The sequence below is a fragment of the Tenrec ecaudatus genome, chromosome 1 (assembly GCF_050624435.1).
Source record: "Tenrec ecaudatus isolate mTenEca1 chromosome 1, mTenEca1.hap1, whole genome shotgun sequence".
Classification (NCBI taxonomy): domain Eukaryota; kingdom Metazoa; phylum Chordata; class Mammalia; order Afrosoricida; family Tenrecidae; genus Tenrec; species Tenrec ecaudatus.
Window position 1 is genome coordinate 220,881,040 of NC_134530.1, and position 19,874 is coordinate 220,900,913.

At 56.6% G+C, this 19,874-nt stretch overlaps 1 protein-coding gene across 1 annotated transcript in view; it reads left to right on the forward strand.

Annotated features, from left to right (window-relative positions):
- Window positions 1–6,300: 6,300 nt before the first annotated feature.
- Window positions 6,301–19,874, forward strand: part of ADORA1 (adenosine A1 receptor) — a 42,029-nt gene continuing 28,455 nt past the window's right edge. Inside the window, exon 1 of the mRNA XM_075540537.1 lies at window positions 6,301–6,641. Within this exon, the coding sequence (XP_075396652.1) occupies window positions 6,301–6,641 (341 nt within the window). The remainder of the gene's footprint in view (window positions 6,642–19,874) is intronic.

A 19,874-nucleotide genomic window follows, 5' to 3' on the forward strand; every position in this document is an offset into this window, starting at 1 on the left:
TGTGAGCCTGCCCCGCTCCTGCTGCTCTCGCCCACCCCCCCCCCACCCCCGGGGCCCTGGTGGTCTCTGCTTCTCCCTCCTGGTTCCTCCAGGGCCCTTTGCATCCTCTCCCTGGATGACATCATCTCTCCACAATCTTGACTGGATGAGGCAGCACCAGCCCTGACTACTCCCCTGGGGCTTTCCCAAACTCCACTGCCTGCATGTCCGTGGGTGGGTTCCTAGAAGGAAGGAGTGGACGTCTTAACCCGCCTCCTGTCTCCCACTGCCCCTCCTTCGGCTCCCCTCTGTCATCATCTCAGACACTAAGCTGAAAACCCGAGGGCCACCCCCTTCACCTCCTCATCCCCTACCCGCAACCTGATTTCTTCACTTGGTCGCTCAAGGAGAGTGGGACGTCTTCCTCTGAGTTCTCTCTTGTGGGGGGGGGGGGGGGGAGGGGGGAGGTCTTCTTTCTGTTCTTGCTGTTTCCTCTGAGGTTTAGCTTCTCATCATCTCTCACCAAGATGGCCATTTCCCCAGACAGATGCCCCTGCTTGAGTCCAGCACGGCGCTCCACCGCGAGATCTTTCTCAAGCGTCTCTCCGATCCCCGGGCTTCCTGTTACCAAGCAATAATGACGATATTTGTTTACCAGTTCACAACCTAAAAAGCACTTGCCAAGACATGAAATGGGGATGCTGTGATCCTGTCTTCCTAGACACAGGGGCAGAGGCTGCGTGCACGCGCTGTGAGCCAGCGCGGCCTTTCACGGGGTGCCTTTGCCCCTCCAGGCTCTCCAACTCTCCCAGGGAAGCCACCAGAAACGGGGTTCTGCGTTGTTAGTCTGCTGCCCAACTTGAGGCTAGCACCCCAGCCAAGCCCCCAGGCATCTCCCAGAATGTGCTGGGCAGTGTGTCCTCCCTCCCCTGTTCGTTCTGTCTGCACACAGGATTCTCCTTGGTGCCACCAGTTCCTTTCCACAAAACCCGGCACCTCACTCCACATCAAGGCCCAGGCCAAGTGTTGCTTTACCCAGAAACCTCTGCTGTCCAGACAGGCTCACTGTGCCCTCCCCCCACCCCTCGGTGACCCCTGGAACACATCACCCGGTGCACTAGCTAATTCTGAACAGGGCTTGACACCAACTCCAGCACACAGCAGACTCTGTGCGAGAAGCTCTCAGGAGCACACCATCTCCACAGTGACTCAGTGACATCGGGTCCATGCTGACACACAGCGACCCTACAGGACAGGGCAGAGCTGCCCCTGTGGAGTTCTGAGATGGGGTCTCTTTATAAGAGTAGGAACCTCCTCTTTCTTCCTCAGAACGACTCGTGGTTTTGAACTGCTGACCTGGTAGTTAGCAGCCCAACATGCAACTACTTTGCCATGAGGTTTCCTCAGATACCCCAGATGGAGAGAAACTGATGGGTTGAGGAAGATGGAGGCCAATCTGGCTCAGAGATTCCTATCTTCCCTCCCCCACCTCGGAGCAGTAAAACACCTCCCAGCTGTGTCAGGCCCCAAGGCTCCTCTGTTGACCCCCACAGGACCCCCGTGTGTACAGATCCGAACCTCCAGGTCAGAGGGCTCCACCCGACCCCTGCATCACTCCTTCAGTGGAGGTAGGAAAGACCAGGCTTAGATGTAGTATGCACGTCCTGGTCCTCACAGGAGGGTCGGCGTACCGGGCTCACCTATGCATGACGCCTGCAGTCATTCCTTCTAGCATGCAAATGGTTAATAGCCCCAAAGATAGGCGTGGGAGCCCTCTCAGAGGTGCCTGGAAGGACAGCTCTGGAGACCTGCGTGGGGAAGATCTTAGAAACCTTGGCGAGCAGCTCTACCTGCATACTGCACTGGCATCAGCTGGACGGCAAGCCTGATGGTGGGGGCAGACTATGCCTGTTAATCTCCATGCCCCCGTGCTCAGCTCCATGTTGTACTAAGGGGCTCCCTACGTGTTTGTTGGAAAGCGTGAATGAGTGAGTGAGTGGATGGATGATGAGGGGGACAAGAAATGACAGCAGGGCCACCTTTGGGTCAGGATTTAGGACTGGCTCAGGCATGTCTGGAAGAAAGAACAGGGGCTAGAGGACCCGAGCTACCTGCATCCTGTGCTCTCACACACACACACACACACACACACACACACACACGCAGAGAGAGAGAGAGAGAGAGAGAGAGAGAGAGAGAGAGAGAGAGAGAGAGAGAGAGAATTGGCCTATGTTGAAATTCTTCCCATAAAGTGTACATTTCCCCCACAGGAGTCTCTGACCTAGGAGAAGGGAGAGGGGAGGAGGGAGGGAGAACAGGAAAGAGAGAGACCTAGATTCCAAATGGGAAGAGGAGGATGGTGGAGGAACAGAAGAGAGACTTTTAAGGAAGGACGCGGAAAACCTTTAAGAAAGACACTGCCGGGCAGTTGTGACTTTGGGGTGGACACCCAAGGGAAGAGCCAGGAGGCTTCCCTGCTACCTGTAATGCTTTTCACATGGACCTGTCTGGCCTGGCCCAGTTCCCCTCCTGCACACACTGCCCAGAACAAAGCTCCCAGAACGGGCCATGGACCAAAATAACCTCTTGTCTGCTGGGGACGGAGCACTGGCGGGGAAGCAGACGTCGAGAGCTCAGTTAGTGGCAGCAAGGTGCTTGGTTCAAACTCCCCTGGCGCTCAGTGGGAGGAAGATGGGGCAGTCTGGTTCACTGAAGATCGACAGCCTTGGGAAACCCGTAGGTTTGGGGTTTTTGGTCCTTCCTTTCCCACCTGTCTCCTGCTGCCTGCTAAGCCTCAAAAATAAATAATAAACAAACAAACAAATAAATAAATAAAACCAATATTTCTTATTGTGGTGAAAACATACACAACAAAATATATGCCAACTTCTTGTCTTTTTGATATAGTATCCTGTGACTCTTTGTGAGCCAGCCCATCCCACTCTCATAACCACTCTCCGAGCCGGAACTGCTGCACTGACGGCAAACCCGGGCTGGGCCCTCAGGACGCAGTAAAGGCTAGAGGAGGTGGGGGTGCTGGGGGCTAGGAGGGGCGAGTCCAGATAGGGGTCCTGAACCCACAGGGAAAGCTAATGTTCGGGCTCTGTGAACGTTCTAGATACTAGGCACCTACCTCTTCTGCCTACATGTTCCTACATGGTGTCTGTCTCAAATAGACTTCTCATGTCTCTCCCTCATTCCATCCTCCTCTGCCCCCTAGCCTCTCCTCCTCTCACATGCCCTCCCTGCCCCTGATGGGGATGCCCAGAGTAGAAGGCGTCTAGGTGGGGAGGCCCAGGCCCCGGTGTCTGAACCAGCGCATCTCTCCCACCTTGAATGGACTCACTGGCTATAGAAGCAGAAGAGGTGATAGACACCAAGTGGTCCAAGTCTACAGATGAGTCAGCCACTGAGGTCAGGAGAGGAAAAGGGCTTGTCTGAAGCAACGCAGTCAGTTGGCGGTTCAGTGGGGCCTGCAGGGCAGCTTCCAGCTCTTCTGACTTTCAGACAGTGCTCTTTTGATGGCACCAGATGGCCGTGCTACCCAGCAGTGCCGCTCGTCACCCACAGGGCTGGCCAGAGCACCAGTGGAGATAGCTGCCTGCGATGACGACGCCACCTTGACCAGCGCTGTTCTCGGGCAGGCCGGTTCCCCTCAGGGAGGCCGGTGCCTGGGAATAGACAGGGCACAAGGGAGGAAGGTTTTAGCTTATTTTGCCCCAAACTGTGGAATAAACACTTAACCCACAGGCACGATGCAAATTCATCTATTATGTGTCTACAACAGCTGGGTAAGAGGCGTTGGAGGTGGGAGTGTGTGTGTGGGGAGGGGGCTCAGATCCCCTCTAGGGCGGAATGTGCTCCTGCCGATCAGAGGGAGTGGCCCCATCACTCAGTCCCTGCCCAAGCTCTGACCACTAACTAGGTGATTCCAAGGTGTTGCGGGCAGGGTGGATATTAGGAAGAGCAAGCTGGGATATTAGCAAGAGGCCCGAGCTGGGGGTGGTGGGGCTGCGGCGGGGGGGGGGGGTGGGGGGGGGGGTGGTGGAGGAATGTGAAGCGAAGCCTTGAGTGAAAAAGGAGGGAGCCAAGGAAAGCTCAAGCTTCCTGGTGGCGTGGGGGGCTGACCCACAGACTAGCTGGTTCACCAGGGGAGAGGCTGGGAGTCACAGGGTAGGGGTGGGGAAGTAGAGGCGAAAGGGGGAAGGGGTGCTGGCACTTCCTGGTTCCTCCACCAGCGTGGCTCCTGGGAAGAAGCAGAGCTCACTGGGAGGTGCAGAAGGAGATGGCAGTGAGGTTCCCCTCTCTGGGCTGTCAACATCTTGAGATGCAAGGGGCCAGTACCCCAGAGGCCTGGGCATGCCCAGGTGGTCGGGAAGACCCCCAGCCCAGCTCCCTTTGCCCTTCCTTCCCAGGACCCCTTCCTGATACCTGCAAACATGGCTGTCTCCCGAAGGCATCCCCTTATAATCATAAGTGAGACCCTGTGTAAGCTCCTTTCCTGGAGCCGGTTTCCACCCCCACATCCTGAGGAACAGACAGACAGACGGACAGACACTTTCTAGCTTCAGTTCTTTTCTATGAACAGGGAGAATGAGGACAGGAAAGGAGGGGGAGGGCGTGGTGTGTGTGTGTGTGTGTGTGTGTGTGTGTGTGTGTGTGTGTGTGTGTGTGTGAGAGAGAGAGAACATCTTGAGAAGCCAGGTCACGGTCACGACTCGGAGCCTCAATGTCCTCATCTGTAAAATGGAAATCGCTAATCCACGAAAGGGCAGCGGCAGGCAGGTTGTATAATGACTCAGGCGAGAGCCTGTGAAGTAACGTGCAGGCGAGGCTCTTCGCGGAGAAGATGCAGGCGCCGATAGAAGGGGTTCTTGGAGTGCACTAGGGAGGAGGGGGTGCGGGCAGGACGGGCTGGAGGGTGCCGGCGAGGGAGGTACCCTGGAGCCCCGCAGGTGAGGGGGGTAGGGGGCTCTGGGGCCGGGGCGGCGCCGGGGTCCAGTGCGAGGCATGGACAGCTGGAAGCGGGTGCTCGGTCTAGTTCCGGGCTGGGCTCACACACCAGACCCTTGGAGGAGCTCAGCTTTTCTCACCCAGAATCACTTCCTTTGTTTAGAGGAGGGGGCGGGGGAGGAGACGGAGGGCGACGAGGGAGGGGCCCGCGGTGCCGCCGCCGCCCCCGCCCCCGCCCGGTGTGCGGAGCCTGATTGTCACTCAGCTCCCGCGCCGGGGGCGACGGAGACGCCGGCGCCCGGAGCCGGGTCCCACCCAGCTACCACCTCCTAACAGGTTGGCCTCGGATTTCCCCGGGGTGCCCGCGAGCCAGCAGCGACTGGAGGCGTCGAGCCGCGGGGCACTGGGACGGGAGAGCTTAGGTGGGCAGCAGCGCTCCACTTTTGGTGACCTTGGGTAAGTCTGTACTCCGTTCCCCGCCCCCTCCCAGGGGCTCCCCAGTGATGTGCAGGAGAGGGTTGAAAGAAGCGACTTGGAATGCCCCCTGGCTTTGGGGTAGGCGCTAGGCAAGGGTCCCTGGCCCAGCTGGAGCAGGACAGCCAAGCACCGGCAATGTCCCAAGTGGGTGGGCGCAGGGCACCTGTGCGTACACGCTGGGGTCTGGATAGCTCACGCTGCGCAGCCTTGTCCTGGGCTCGATTCCCCAAGCCCACCCTGCCACCCCAGTCCCAGGTGCGAAACCCGGGCGCCTACCTCTTTAAAAACGTCCTGGGCTGAGCCTCTGCTGCACCATGTGATTGCTTGAAAGGCCGGGCTGGGAGCGCTGCGGCGGGAGCCTGGAGGATGGGGAGCTGCGGAGAGGTGTCCAGAGCCCAGCCCTGCCCAGCGCAGCCCCGGAGCTCTGAGCGGCTCCAGGTGCCCGCAACTTTGGGCACTGCCTCTGGGACCCCCTACCAGCTAGCAGGCAGGATGGTGAGCTCCCTGCATCCTGTTCTGTGGGCTGGGGTGGGCAGAGGCTGGCATGGGGGACCCCTGGGGTGTGTAGTGTGCTGGGAGCTGCCTCACACTTGATTTTAAAAAGTCGGTGGAGGAGTGAGAGGTGCTATTTTAAGTCACTGAATGGAGCCTCTGGGGAGGAGCAGGGGAGGAGACAGATTAGACAGGGGAAGGACCTAGGACCCCCTCCAGCCTGAGAAGACACTGGCTGCGCCAAGAGGGACCCCAGCTCCAAAGGGCAGCTGAGACCCAGAGCTGCCTGGCTCCCCTCCCCCTCCCAGGCAGGCCTCCCTACCCCAGCTTCCGTGACCACAGGTGCCTGCCTCGTGCCCCTCCGTGCCTGCCTGCTGATGTGCCCAGCCTGTGCCCACCATGGCGCCCCCCATCTCGGCCTTCCAGGCCGTCTACATTGGCATCGAGGTGCTCATCGCTCTGGTCTCCGTGCCCGGGAACGTGCTGGTGATCTGGGCTGTGAAGGTGAATCAGTCGCTGCGGGACGCCACCTTCTGCTTCATCGTGTCGCTGGCAGTGGCTGACGTGGCTGTGGGTGCCCTGGTCATCCCCCTCGCCATCCTCATCAACATTGGGCCCCAGACCTACTTCCATACCTGCCTCATGGTCGCCTGCCCTGTCCTCATCCTCACCCAGAGCTCCATCCTGGCCCTGCTGGCCATCGCCGTGGACCGCTACCTCCGGGTCAAGATCCCCCTCCGGTGAGTCCATGGCCGGTTCCTACAGGTCTGGGTGGTGTCCAGGAGGGCCTGGTAGAGAGGATGAAAGGTAGACCAGATGATCCTAGTCAGACGGAGTCCTGGGTCATATTGCCCCGTCTCATGCCACCTTGCCGCCTCTGCTCTGCAGGGCCAGCCGGAGCTGCAGCTGGAGAACAGAAGGGGGCTGTGTGGCTGAAGGACTGTGAGCCTGGCACTGCACAGCCCCCCTGAGTGGGCACTGCTTCAGTTCCCCTGACCTGGCCAGAGACCCTGTCAGGAGTTCAGGAGTTGGTTTGGAGGGGCCTTACAGTGCAGGGGGGAGGGAAATGAGAGGGGTTTCACCAGTCTGCAGGGCAGCTGAAGCAACAGAGCAGAGAGCAAGGTGAAGGGGGTGGAGTGCACACCGGGAGCAGGAGGACTACCTAACCAGACCCAGGCAGCTTCGTGGAAGAAGCCCTTTCGAATTCTTGTTCTCAGAGGTCTATGCCAGCCAGCTCCAACTTCTGAGGCTGCCCTGCTGGACCCAAGCCCTCTGATTACCTCTGCCCAAGTCCCGCTTATGAGATCTCTGTGCAGGCGCAGGCAGGAGCAATGCTGGCATAGACACAAATCTCCCGTTTCTCTTGCAAATCCGTGTGTGTGTGTGTGTGTGTGTGTGTGTGTGTATCTTTGTGCCTTTGCCTGGCCCAGCAAAGGGGCCTGCATGGCTTTGAGGCAATACAGAGACTGGTGGCCTGGACCTGTCAGTAGTCCTCTTGAGTATGGGCGTCTAATGCATGTTGGGGCTCCCTGCCTGGGCCTGCTAGGCCATAATCTCATCACCAGGCAGTGCCTGGGCCACCAAGTGCCAGTGACAGCCTGGGCGCACTGCCAGGGACTAGCTCTGCATGGACACTTGTCCAGCGTGCTTGTCCCCTCTTTAAATTCTTGTCACCAGTATTGTCTTTCTATGGGGGAGCATTGGGCATCTCCGTCCTCTGCCCACCAGGGGTAGCTTCCATATCTGAGACTTGGGGCCTCTGGCCTCACTTGGCTGCTTTCCCAGGCCTCGGCACCCACGATCCTCCCCTTTGCGTTACATTTGTGCACATGGGACTTTTCAAAGCTCGTTCTCACCAATAAGAGCCAAAGGGAAACTAAGGCTCAGAGGGGCCTCTGGCTGGGAGCAGGCCCTTGATTCCATCTGCCTTCCTTCCTGAGCCCTGGCCCAGCACCACCTGCCAGTTCCTCAGCTCTGCTACCTCCCTCGAAAGCTCCTGGGTGCTTAGGGGAGGTGGGCAGAAGGCTGCTGCTCTGGGGAAAAGGGGAGGCAGCAAAGGACCCGCTCAGCTGAACCTGTTAGGCCCTGGGCAGGGCCACTGCCATCATTAGTCCCAGGCCCTGTTGTGGCTGAGGTGGGCCTCAGCCCATTAGGATGGGCCGGGACTCAGAGCCCAGCCATTAGGACCAAGTGTAGTCACATTAGGAAACTCGCCAATGTGCAGATATGGGAAGGCTGCTTGAGAAGGTTGGCCTACTGAGCGGAACGGGGTGAGCCAAGGCCTGGGGTGAGCCAAGGCCTGGCCCCGGTGTCACTGAAGTCCCGGCCTGCAGGCTGTATGCACTCCTACCCCCCCTGCCCCCAGCTGGGCTGTGATGCTGTGGGGCAGGGGCCACAGGCTCCTTCCTCCTCCTTGTTGCACCTTGCTCTGGCCTCCAGGAGCTGGGAGAAGGTCTTGTAAAGAGCAGGATGGGCAGGAGCAGACCTGGAGGCTTTGCAATCGTCCCTTGCTTCGAGGTCTTGCCGCGAGTGAGGGTCTAGCAGTGCAACCTTGGCCAAGTCACGCACCTAGGCTTTTTAAACTTTCATGCTCTCATTGAAACCCACGGCCGTCCAGGCCAGTCTGACTCACGGCGACTGTGTAGCACAGCACAGAAGGGTGCCGTTTGGGCTTCCAAGACTGTCACCCTTTATAGAAGCAGACTGCCCCACGTTCTCCTGTGCAGTGGCGGGTGGGCAGGACTGCAGACCTAGTGGCGAGTGAGTGGCCCAGCATGTAACCCACTGTGCCCAGGTCTCCTTTGACTGTGATGGCTCCTACGTTCTAGGGTGGCTGGAAGAATAGAATGAAATCGCACGCACGTGAAGAACTTAATAAGCAATCAACAGACAATAGGTTTATGTTTGTACTTTTATTATTACTACTAACAGAGGGATCAAAGCGAGGCTGCAGAGGCAAGCCGGGTGCATCCCTCTACCCACTTACACACACACACACACACACACACACTCACACACAAAACGCCTCCAGGGAGGGGTCGAAGTTAGAGTCAGTTTGTCGTGCTTCCTCTCTCCTGGTGGACTGTGACTGCCCATAGGAGAAGGATCAGACAGCAGTCACCCCTCAGTTCCCACCAATCCTCCAGAAGGCTGGCACAGTGTCTGGCCCACAGCAGGGGCCCAGGAAAGAGTGGGCAGAGTCGGACAAGTTTCCAGCGCTCGTTGGGCTGAGCCTCAGGCAGTTCTTCTGAATGTCCAGCTTCTCCCCTTCTTGCTGTGAACCAGACCCTGCTACTGCTCCCCCGCAGGGCCATGGCCACAGCTGTCCCTCCCAGCCCCGAAGCCTGCCTGTCCTGCATTGCACAACATTCCCCCCACCCCCACCCCTCACAGACGGTGCCATAGCCTGTGTGAAATTGCTCACCACAGAGTAGCAAGTAAACACAATCAAGCCTGGAGAACTTTGCTCAGTGCAAGCTGGTGGCCCCTGAAGAAGAGCCACTCTCCTGAGTTAGACAGAGGGGTGCCACTATGGCTGGCCCGAGGTGACGAGCCACCCTGGGCTCATTGCTTCCACTGCGCCCCCGCCCCCCGTTGGGAGGAGTGGCAGTGCTGTGCCCCTCTGAGCAGCTGGAGGCAGGTGGGAGCTGCTGGGGCCAGTGAGAACACCTCTCCGTCAGAGGTGCTCCAGGCGGCTGCGCCCTGGGCTTCAGGAAGTCATCCTGACCAAGCGTGAGGCATGTACTGAGTGCTGGAGGACAGGACTGAGCCCCAGCCTGCACCAAGCCAGGCATGGTTCGGGCAGAGGACTGGCCAGTCAACCACAAGTGCTATCTCCTTCCACTTGGCAGAAGGCCAAGACAGAAGAGATCCACATCATATAGTGTCATCGAGTTACATAGACTAAAAGCTCAAATGGTTGATTCATCAATAACCTGTAGTCATTTACGTGTGTTTTGTATGTTGTTTGCATAGCACCTCCCAGCAGGGCAGGCGTGTGGCAATTTGATGCCTACCTGCTCCAGGGGGCGGATTGTGGGGAGGTCTGCCAACAGGGACTCTCTGTTTAAGCCTTTCTTTGGGGGCAGGAGGCCCTCACGGGGGGTGGGGTGTCTGTGGACAGATGGGTTGGGGTAGGGTGAAGGCCTGGCAGGTGTTTGGGAGTCAGGCAGCACTGCTGGGATCCTGGAGGGGTGGGGCTTGTTGTGTTGTTGTTATTGTTGTTTTAAACTCCTAGTGATTGTGTAAGGAGCCTGGGTGGCGTAGTGGTTATGTTCTGAAATGCTAACCACAAGGTCAGCAGTTCAAAACCGCTGGTCGCTCTTGGGAGAAAGAGGAGGTTGACTGCTCCCGTCGGTTCTGAGTTCCCCACAGGGGACCCACAGGGGCATTGCTAACCTGTGCTATAAGGTTGCTGAGAGTCAGCGTTGACTTGGTGGCTTTCAGTGAGTTTGCGGAGTGACTGTGTGTGAGGAACAAGGTCCTGCGTCTCAGATCCTTTGTCTCATTTAATACTCAGTCGCTGGCTGCTGGAGGCTACGGTGACTGTCATTTCATAGGTAATCTTATGTTGTTCTTGTCGTTAGGTGCTATGCGAGTCTGGGTTGACTAGAGAAACAGACCCAGAGACGCTCTTTAGGTATACAAGAAAGAGCTTTATATCAAAGCGTAATTGTATATTAAGATTCCAGCCCCGTCCATATTAGCCCGTATATCCAATATCAGTCTACGAATTCCTCCTCAGACTCACGCAGCACATGCAATAGCGCCAAATGCAGGAAGAGCACAGGCCAGTGGGAGGGAAGTCTTGTGGCTCCAGTGGCGTTGGAAGCATCTCAGCGTGGGCCCATGTCTCCATGTGTCTCCTCTAGCTCTCTGAATGTCTCCACAGCAGGAGAGGGAAGGCAGAGAGAGAGAGAGTGTCCCGCCTCCAGGGAGGAAGACAGGAGTTCCCAGAATCCTCAGGAGAGGGCCATGCCCACACAGAGGCCTTATTGGCCATGACCTGGTTGACAGGCGAGCCTCCACCCCCTCACCCAAGTTGACAGGAGCCCATGTGACTGCCACAGGGGCCATCAAGTCCCCTCCCGCGGCACCCTATGTACAGCAGGACGGGACACCATTGTTCCTGCGCTCTAGCCCATTGCTGCAGCCACGGTGTCAGTCCATCTTGGTGAGGGCCTTCCTCTTTGTCGCTGCCCTTCCCCTTGACCAAGCATGACGTCCTTCTCCAGGGACCGGTCTCTCCTGACCACGTGTCCAAAGTACAGGAGACGAAGTCTCGCCCTCCTTGCCTCTGAGGAGCACTGTGACTGAGAGCATTCTATAGGCAAACTGAAGTCGGTGGATTGGAGAGATTTAATACTTCGCCCAAACAGCTTGCCAGGAGCAGAGCCCGGCGTGACTCCAGGCCTGTTTAACTTATGCCTAAAACCAAGCAGCCCTGGGCATCTTGCATTGCCTCCAGGAAGCTGCAGGATTTATGGACGGCCTAGGCTCCCCAAGGCTGTCAGGGGGCCAATTCACTCAGCCCACGCTCCTGCCCCTCCTCCCGGCCTGGCGGGGGCACCTTCCTCCAGTGGGCAGTGAAGCCTAAGGCAGCCCTGCCTCTGTCCACAGCTGGAAGCCCGCCCAGCTTTGCTGAGGAGCCCTGGGAGGCACCATAGGAGTGGGGGAGGCCAGACGGCTGAGAGAAAGCTGTGGCTTAGGTGCTTAGGATGCGTTTGATTTGGGGGCATCTACGTATCCCTCCCCGCCCTGGTGAGCCAGGCTGTTGTCTGCAGCCACCGCGCGGTGTGCACTTGTGCCCCAGCAGGGACGGCCAGCGCCTCTCTGGGTCCCAGCACAATTGCGCTCTGGCTGGATTAGTCATAGGCCTGCAGTGTCTGAGGAGGCCAGAGAGGAGCCGCAGGACGCCCAGAAGCCCAGCCTCATCTCGCTTGCAGATGAGGCAACTGAGGTCCAGGGGAGGGTGCGCGCTGGCCCCTGCCCACTGCCACTTATCCCGAGCCCTCCCACTTTCTGATGTAAAAGGCTCCCGGGGAAGGAAGAGCGTTATCTGTCGGGATCTTCTCAAAGAGCAGCCTCCATTGGCTCGGCCAACCCATTAGCTTGGAGGGGAAGCAGCTCTGTGATGGCCAGCTACTTTGAATCAGGGACACCCCCCTTTGATTTAGCGTGGGGGAGCCCTGCTGAGGAGTGTGCCGAGGGAAGGAACGGAGTTGTGGCGAGATGAGGGATGTGGGTGAGTTTGAAGGATGAAAGCTCTACCTTGCTGGCCTGGGAATGGCACCCAGGAAGGCTCCCATGGGTCAGGAGCAACCTGCCCAGGCGTGGGCACTGCTTGGAGGCAGGAGAATGGCCATGATGTCAGGGGTCCCAGGGTTCAGAACAATGGCTGTTAATGCCCGAGCGCAAAAGCAATCGGCTGTTTGTTAAGAATCAGGATAAGTCTGAAAGCAATACAGACGAGAAAACCAATCAATCCTACGACGTACAGCTACTTCCTGTGGGCATATTGGGGTTCCAGAAAGTTTTCAAATAGGAAGTTAGATTGGTAAGTAGGTGACAGAGAGATAAGTAGATAGATAGTAAGTAGAAAGATTAAAAAACGACTCACTGCCGTTGAGTCCATTCTGGCTCACAGTGACCCTGTATGACAGGAAAGAACTGCCCGTATGGGTTTCTGAGACGTCACTCTTAACGGGAGTGGAAAACCTCTTCTTGCTTCTGAAGAGTGGCTGGTGGGTTTGAAATGCTGACCTTGCAGTTAGCAACTCAGCATGCAACCCACAGCAGGACCAGGGTTCTTAGAGAGAATGAGAGCGTGAGCTAGAGAGATGATAGACTTTTTCATGGTGAAGGGCATCTATGCACACAGGGTGCTGTATTCCATTTCGTCCACTTAATGTTCTCCCGAGCCAATAGACATTATCGTGGAAGGACAGTTTAGGATGGTCCAGTAATGGATGGGATTGTGGATCCTCTTTTAGCTTCCCACACATGCAGCTCCTCCTTGGGGAGGCTTCCCTGAATCCCCCCTCCACACCACTCACCTGCCCCACATGTGTTGGTTCCGGTCAGCCCCACTCAGGTTCACCCTTTAATCTGCATCACTCGCCTCCAGATGAGCTTTCTACTGAACGTCTGTCTTTCTGAGCTTGTAATTGCCCCAAGGGCCCGACCACCTTGACCTTCACGTCTATGACCCGCCGTGCTTAGCCCAGAGTAGGCATGCACGAACGTCTGGAATATTTAAAGAGAGAGAGAGAGATGTTAGGTGGCTGTCATTGGACACTGAAGTTGCTGCTCCTTTCTGCCTGCCAGTCTCACGGTACTGCTGCCCACAGCCCACCTTGTCCGTGGAGGCACAGCTGAGGCTTGGACCTTGGGTGGTGCCACTGGGTAGAAGAGTGGCACAGTCTTCATCTGTGAGGTCTTTCTTCTGAGGTTCAGTCTTTCTCCACGCCCTTTCCACGGACTCCCTGTCTCACCGCAACTTTGCCGACTGTACAAATCCCCAGAGCTGCTGCTGGCACCCCTCAGCCCTCTGGGCTCGGGAGGCAGGCCTGTGTGGGCCCCTGTCTGGCTCTCAACGGCCTGTCACTCTCCCCGGAGCTGGGGTGGGCTGCTCCCCTACTCTCGGAGAGGACAGAAACTTGGAGGCGGAGGGTGGGCACAGGTGCAGAGAGAGAGAGAGAGAGAGAGAGAGAGAGAGAGAGAGAGAGAGAGAGAGAGAGAGACATAGCCCCCAGCCTCCGCCTCCCTTACTGAAGCCCCGAGGAGCCTGCTAGCTACTGTGGAAGGGAGACGAGGCTGGGGGAGTGGGTGTTAGTGATGGCAAGAGGCAGGGAAGACAGGTGGGTGGTCTTGGTGCCCACGCTCCCTGAACTGCTGGCTTGAGGGTGGGCTGGAGAATGGGGACTGCTGTCCACAGCTTCCTCTGGCTCCCTCTGAGGATATCTTCTCTCTTTTGTTCCTCATCTAGTGGGGGTTTCCCTGCCAGTGAGGGGGTGACCATGCCCATTGCTCTATTTCATAAGCACGCACTGAGCACCTTGCTGGACCTGAGCTTACTGAAGTGGGCAGGCTGACCAGGTCTCTGCCTCTGTCTGAAAGCTCGGGGCCATTCTTAAGATCTGGATTCCTACAGACCCAGGGGGCTAAGGGTGAACCTACCAACGTAGCTGGGGTGGGCATGGTGGTGGCAAGAGACTGGTGACTGGCACCTGGCACTTGGGGCTGGACCATACTTCGTACTCCCTCTCAGCCCAGCTCTTGTGGCTGTAGGACCCTTGGGTTGCCTTCTGGCCACTTGCATCTAGAACCTCTGTGCTTTTGGGGAGTGGAAGGCAGCTGCCTCATCCCCACCAGAGCCTTTGTGCACAGGGATCTGTTCACTCACTCGCTCATTAGTTCAACCAGTACTTACAGGTTGCCTCACAGGTACCAGGCAGCATGATGGATTCTTGGGAGATGCTCAGATGAATACAACGTCGCTCCTTGCTGAGGCTGCGTTGTAATAGGTTGGAGGACAAATGCTAAATAATGAACAGGATATGTAAATGATGCAGAGTATTAGAAGGTGCAACATGCCCTTGGAAGAAGATGAAAAGAGCAGGGTAAATGGGATTGGGGGTGGTGGCAGAAAGCAGGGTGTGTGGGCGGCCTTGATGGTCAGTCCATGGGTAAGGTGATATCTGAGCGTGACTTTGCAGGCCGCTATTGAGAGAACACCAGCCTGCGGAGGCAGTAACTAGGACAAAGACCTTAGGGCAGTAACCTTGCTGAGATGTTTGGAGACAAGCTGAGAGGTCAGTGTGGCTGAGATGGAGAGAAAACGAGGGAGAATGGTCCATTGGTATGACTGGGAAAATAACAGGTAGTTGGTCTTTATTTTGGCTTTTCTCTAAGGAAATTGGAAACCAATGCAGGTTTAAGAGCAGAGGACTAGCATGATCTAAGCTTTAAGGACTCACTCTGGGTGCTGTGTAGAAAATATGCTGTTGGGAGCAAGAATGGGAGGAGGGAACTAAATAGGAAATTTTGAGCCCTGGTGGGGGTAGTGGCTACACATTGGGCTGCTGACCGCCAGGTTAGCCGTTTGAAACCAGCAGCCGCTCAGCTGGAGAAAGATGTGGCTTTCTAGCCCCATAAAGAGTTACAGTCTCAGGAATCCCCAGGGACACCCCCCCCCCGTGCTGTGGGATGATTATGGTCGGTGGTTGAGCAGATGATGGTGGTCAGTTTGCTGTTTGGTTTTTTTTTTTGCAAACTTATTTATATTAAGCATTTTTGCACTTATGATAATAAGTATTTTGTCATACTTATTTATATTAAGTTTGCTGTGGACTGGGCAGCCAGAATAATGAACAAAGCTGTGTTGGAAGAAGGACAGCCAGCATGCTCCTTAGAAGCAAGGGTGGGTAGACTTCGTCTCATGTGCTTGGGGCCTGTTTGATCAGGAGAGACTAGTTCCTGGAGAAGTTCGTCATGCTTGGTGCGGCCAAGGGTCCGAGAGGAGGGCTGACACAGTATCAGTTGGGAGGCTGCCGCAGGACGGGCAGGGCTCCCTTCTGTTGGGACACAGGATGATTGTGAGTTTGAACCGACTCCACGTGACTGCTAGGGCAAGAGGGTGGCTTGGACCAGGGCCATCACCGAGGAAGTGAATCAAGAGTGGTTAATTCTGTATGACATTTCTTTTCTCTTGATAATGCACATTTAAGATTCCTCTTGGCCAGGGAAACGGGTCCCTTCCAGTCTACGAGATTATTTCTAAATTGCAAAAATGACCAACCGCGTCCACATCCCCCATCTTTAGTGATTCCCAGATCATCTCCACCCCCATCCTCACCCCCCAACCCCCCTCCAGTCTTGGCTGCCACGAGCTCAAGGGCAGAACTCTCCAGGAACTATGCTCGCACAGTAATGGAAGCCTGAGAAGCTGACAAGAGGCACGCTCTGCCGGTCAGCTCCTCTCCCCGCGGTAACTTCCCATTTCCTTTTGATGGAGGCCCGATATTTTCGTAGTGTAAGGGGCCTGCATCTTAAGTGGGGAGCCCCAAATGTTTCACACACCCACCCCCACCCCGATGGCACCCCCATCCGGATCCATATCTCGGATGATATTTTCAGCATCCCAGAAGACGCCCCGCCCCTCCTAGGCAGTGCTCTCCCAAAGGTCATCTCAGCTCTGACCTTTACGCTCCTAGAGTGATTACTCCTGTACCCGGACGTCTGCAACGGCACCCCGCAGTAGGAGCTCTCTTGTGGCCGGCACCCGAAACTCAAAATCACGTCTGACATTCATCCCTGTCACCGAGCGAGGCAGAGTTAAAAAAAAAAAAAAAAAAGATTCCCGTGTGGCATTTGCTGTCTAACTGCACCCTGCCTTGCTCAAAGGCCGGGTTGGAGTGGGGGGTGGGGGCGGGGCCTAAAGCATTGGCTGCGGCAAGACGACAAGGGTGGGCTTCATGGTGGTGGACTTCAAACTGCTGCTGGGAGGACGGCCCGGGCCTGGGCTGCCCTCCTCCAAGGCGGTGCGGGCCTGGGGGCAAGGAAGGGACTGCAGCTTGAGGTCTGTTGACTTTGAAGCTTCTATCAGACAGTTTGAGGGGCCCTAGTGGTGCAGAGGTTCAAGTATTCCACAGCCAACCGGTAGGTTTGTTCTGTGGGGGAATGAGGAGGCAGTGTGCTGCCACCCAGGCCTACAGCCTTGGAAAACCTCCCGGGAGGGGGTGCCGCTGAGTTAGCGTCGACTCAGTCAATGGCAGCAAGTCTTGGCTTATCGGGGATCTCAGAGACGCAGGCAGTTGGATGTACGGGAATGAGTGAGGGGGGCCGGGGCTTGAGAAATAGAAAAGGCTCTCAAAGGTTCATGGGACCCCGGTCTTTTGATCCTGCTTCCCCACAACATTGTTGGAGTTCCTCATACCGTGGGAGCCTCTGGCCTACTCACGGACTCAGCAGCTTCAGAGGACCACTCCGGTGGGGGTCCGGGACTATAACTATCTATGGGAGCTCTTCCTCCTCAGGAGCGGTTGGTGGCTTCAAACTGCTGACCTGACGGTTAGCAGTCCAGTGTGTTATGGCTCTGCCACCAGGGCCCTCCCGTGGACCTGCAGACGGTGTTTAAATCCGTGAGGGTGCATGAGATCCTCCAGAGAGCAAGCACAGACGGAGAGAAGCGGCCCAAGGCCTGGGCACTGAGAGGCCAGTGGGAAGAGGGGGCGTCAGCAAAAGAGACTGACAGAGAATGGGGGTGTAGGAAAGACCAAGAGCAGAGAACTTGGGCCCCTGGCAATCCACTGCCTGCACTTGGAGGAGGCGCGGGAGGCGAGCTGCTTCCAATGCTGCCAATGGCAAGAGAGATGAAGATTGAGAAACCCCCTCCCCCCCATCAGATTGAGACAGGTGACTGGGAACCAACGGGGTGGGGAATGGCATGGAAGGCCTCAGGGCTGGGTTGCTCTTTTGATGAATTTTGTCGTGCAGAGTGAGGAGGCAGGCGCTGGCAAGGAGGGGGGGGGTGTTGTGCTTAGTGCTGGCTTTTTTTTTTCCATGTGTGTGATGGAAAAGATGCTACTGTGTTTGTGTGCAGATTGCACTCCAGTGGAAAGGGGGCAACTGGCAGAGGAGGGAATGTGTGGGGTGAGGTCGCTGTGGAGGAGGCCCTGGGGTGGGGGGTGGGGGATGCGGGGATGCCAGCGGCCAGGGCACTCGGCTGCTAACCCAAAGGTTTTGGTGTTGTCAGACACGTGAGGGCGTTTCGCAGGAGAAATGTGTCCGTGTGATTCACCTCAGTCACGTGAAGAGGTGACCGCTTGCTGCGTGCAGGGTGGGTGGGAGTGGGGTCAGAGACCAAGGGGAGGGGCACTGCAGTCAGCCCAGCTGGGGGCAGACAGGGAGAGAGCTGGAATGATCTCAAGTTGATTCGACTTAGACGTCATGCTTGGAAGCAACCAGAGGCTTGTCGGAAGAAAGGCCTGGCAACCTAAGGAAAAAAAACAGCCATTGGAAACTCCACGGGGCACTCGTCAACTCTGACAGGCGTGGGAGTCATCACCAGCTGAGAGTCCGCTCAGCAGCTGCTGGTATTGGTTCTTGTGTAGACAGACAGGGCTGGATCAAGGCCCAGATGGAGGGGTGGCCTTAGAGGAGCCCCGTGGTTCATCTGTGATGGCAGAGTATGCACAGGTACGTATGTACGAGGTGCTGGGGCTGATGGAGGAAGTGCTCTTCTGAGCACTCATCTTTCTCAGTGAAGTAGGAAGCAGCGGTCATCAGCTGAGAGGGAGGGAGGGAGGAGGTGTCGGAGAGAGTGTGAAAAATTTCTCTAGGAAGTTGGAGAGTGTCTTGATTCAAGAAGTTGAGTATTGGTTGGGGATAGGCCCTGAGGACCCTCCCAGCCCCTCAAGTCCACAGTAGTGAATTTAAAGTGAGACTAGGCAGCATGGTTGTGGGTTTATCACCAGCCGTATTCTGCTACACTTGGGCACTGGCCTGAATGAGGTGGACAGTCCAATCAATCCTTCTTTCATTCAGAAGGGCCTGATGCTGTGCCTAGTTCCAGCCACATCATGGTCAGGAAGTCAGCCTGTTCCCATAGGCTGCAAAGGGCTCATGACCTGGGCTGCTAGCTGAACTATTGGAGGTTGGAGTCCCCTCATGGAAGGGAGAGGCAGTGCACAGGCAGCAAGCAGGTGGGTCCTGCCATAGGCCCTTGGTGGCTTCTCCCCAACCCCGCCTCAGCATCACTAAAGATTCATGAGGGTCGGACGGCTTAGTGGGGACTTAAAGGCCTTTCTGTTTCATGGCTATGCCTTTGAGTTTTATTCTATAGACCCGATGAAGCTCTGGACCATGTAAGCCAATAATGACTTAATCCAAATTCCATTTTGAAAAGGTCAAAAACCCTTAGCAAAGTATTGGCAAATCAAATGCAGTGATGTAAGAGGGACAGTCCATCACCACCAACCAAGAAGGGCTTCACATTTGAAAGACCGATCAGGCTAAGTCAGCACATGCACGTAAGGAGGTGACCTGCTTGTTGCATGCTGGGTGGGTGGGAGTGGGGTCAGAGACCAAGGGGAGGGGCATTGGAGTCAGCCCAGGGCGGGGTGTAGGGGGTGCAGACAGGAAGCAGAGGAGGCAGTGGCGATAAAACTGGAAGGATCTCAGACATCATGCTTGGTAAGGTGGAAGGTCAGCACAAACGAGGAAGACCGTCAGAAGATGGAACACCACTGTGGCTACTGCAGTGGGCACGGGCAGGACAGCAATGGTTGGGCCAGCAGCCTTTCGTCTGTCGTGCACAGGCCACTGTGATTTGGAGCAGACCTGTTGACTCCTGGCACCAGAGCGAGAAACAAAGGGCAGCGTGAGCTCAGTGGTCAGTAGTTCTCACCTTCCGTGCAAGCAAAGGACCAAGCAAAACCCAGACCTGGTCTGTGGTGTGGCTTCTCACTCATGGAGACCCCGTGGGACAGAGTAGAACTGTTTCCACGGCTGTGAGCCTTTATCGAAGACGGTTGCTACACGTTTCTCCCTCAGGGCACCTGGTGGGTTTGAACCACTGACCTTTCGGGTGAGCAGCCAAATGCTTTAAACACGGTGCCAACAAGGCTTCTTCCACGCAGGCGGCGTGGATTCACTTTGTCTGTGCAGCTCTGCGCGCGTGTCCAGTAGCTTTGGGATGGAGGCGGGAGGAGGCAGGCAAGCCAGGGAGGTTTTTCTGGAACTTGTCAGTGGAAGGAAGGCCTGTGACTCACCGCCTTCTGACCAACTGGTAATGGACTAGATCCCTGGTGGCATGCCGGTGAAGGTGCATGGCCACCGACCCAAAGCTCAGTGCAGAGGTTCAAGCTGCCCTTCAGGGCCAAGATGAGGCAGCCTGTATCCATAAGGAGTTAGACGGCCCTGGAAACCCTATGGGCAGTTCGGTGCTGTCCTACAGGGCTGGTAGGAGCTGT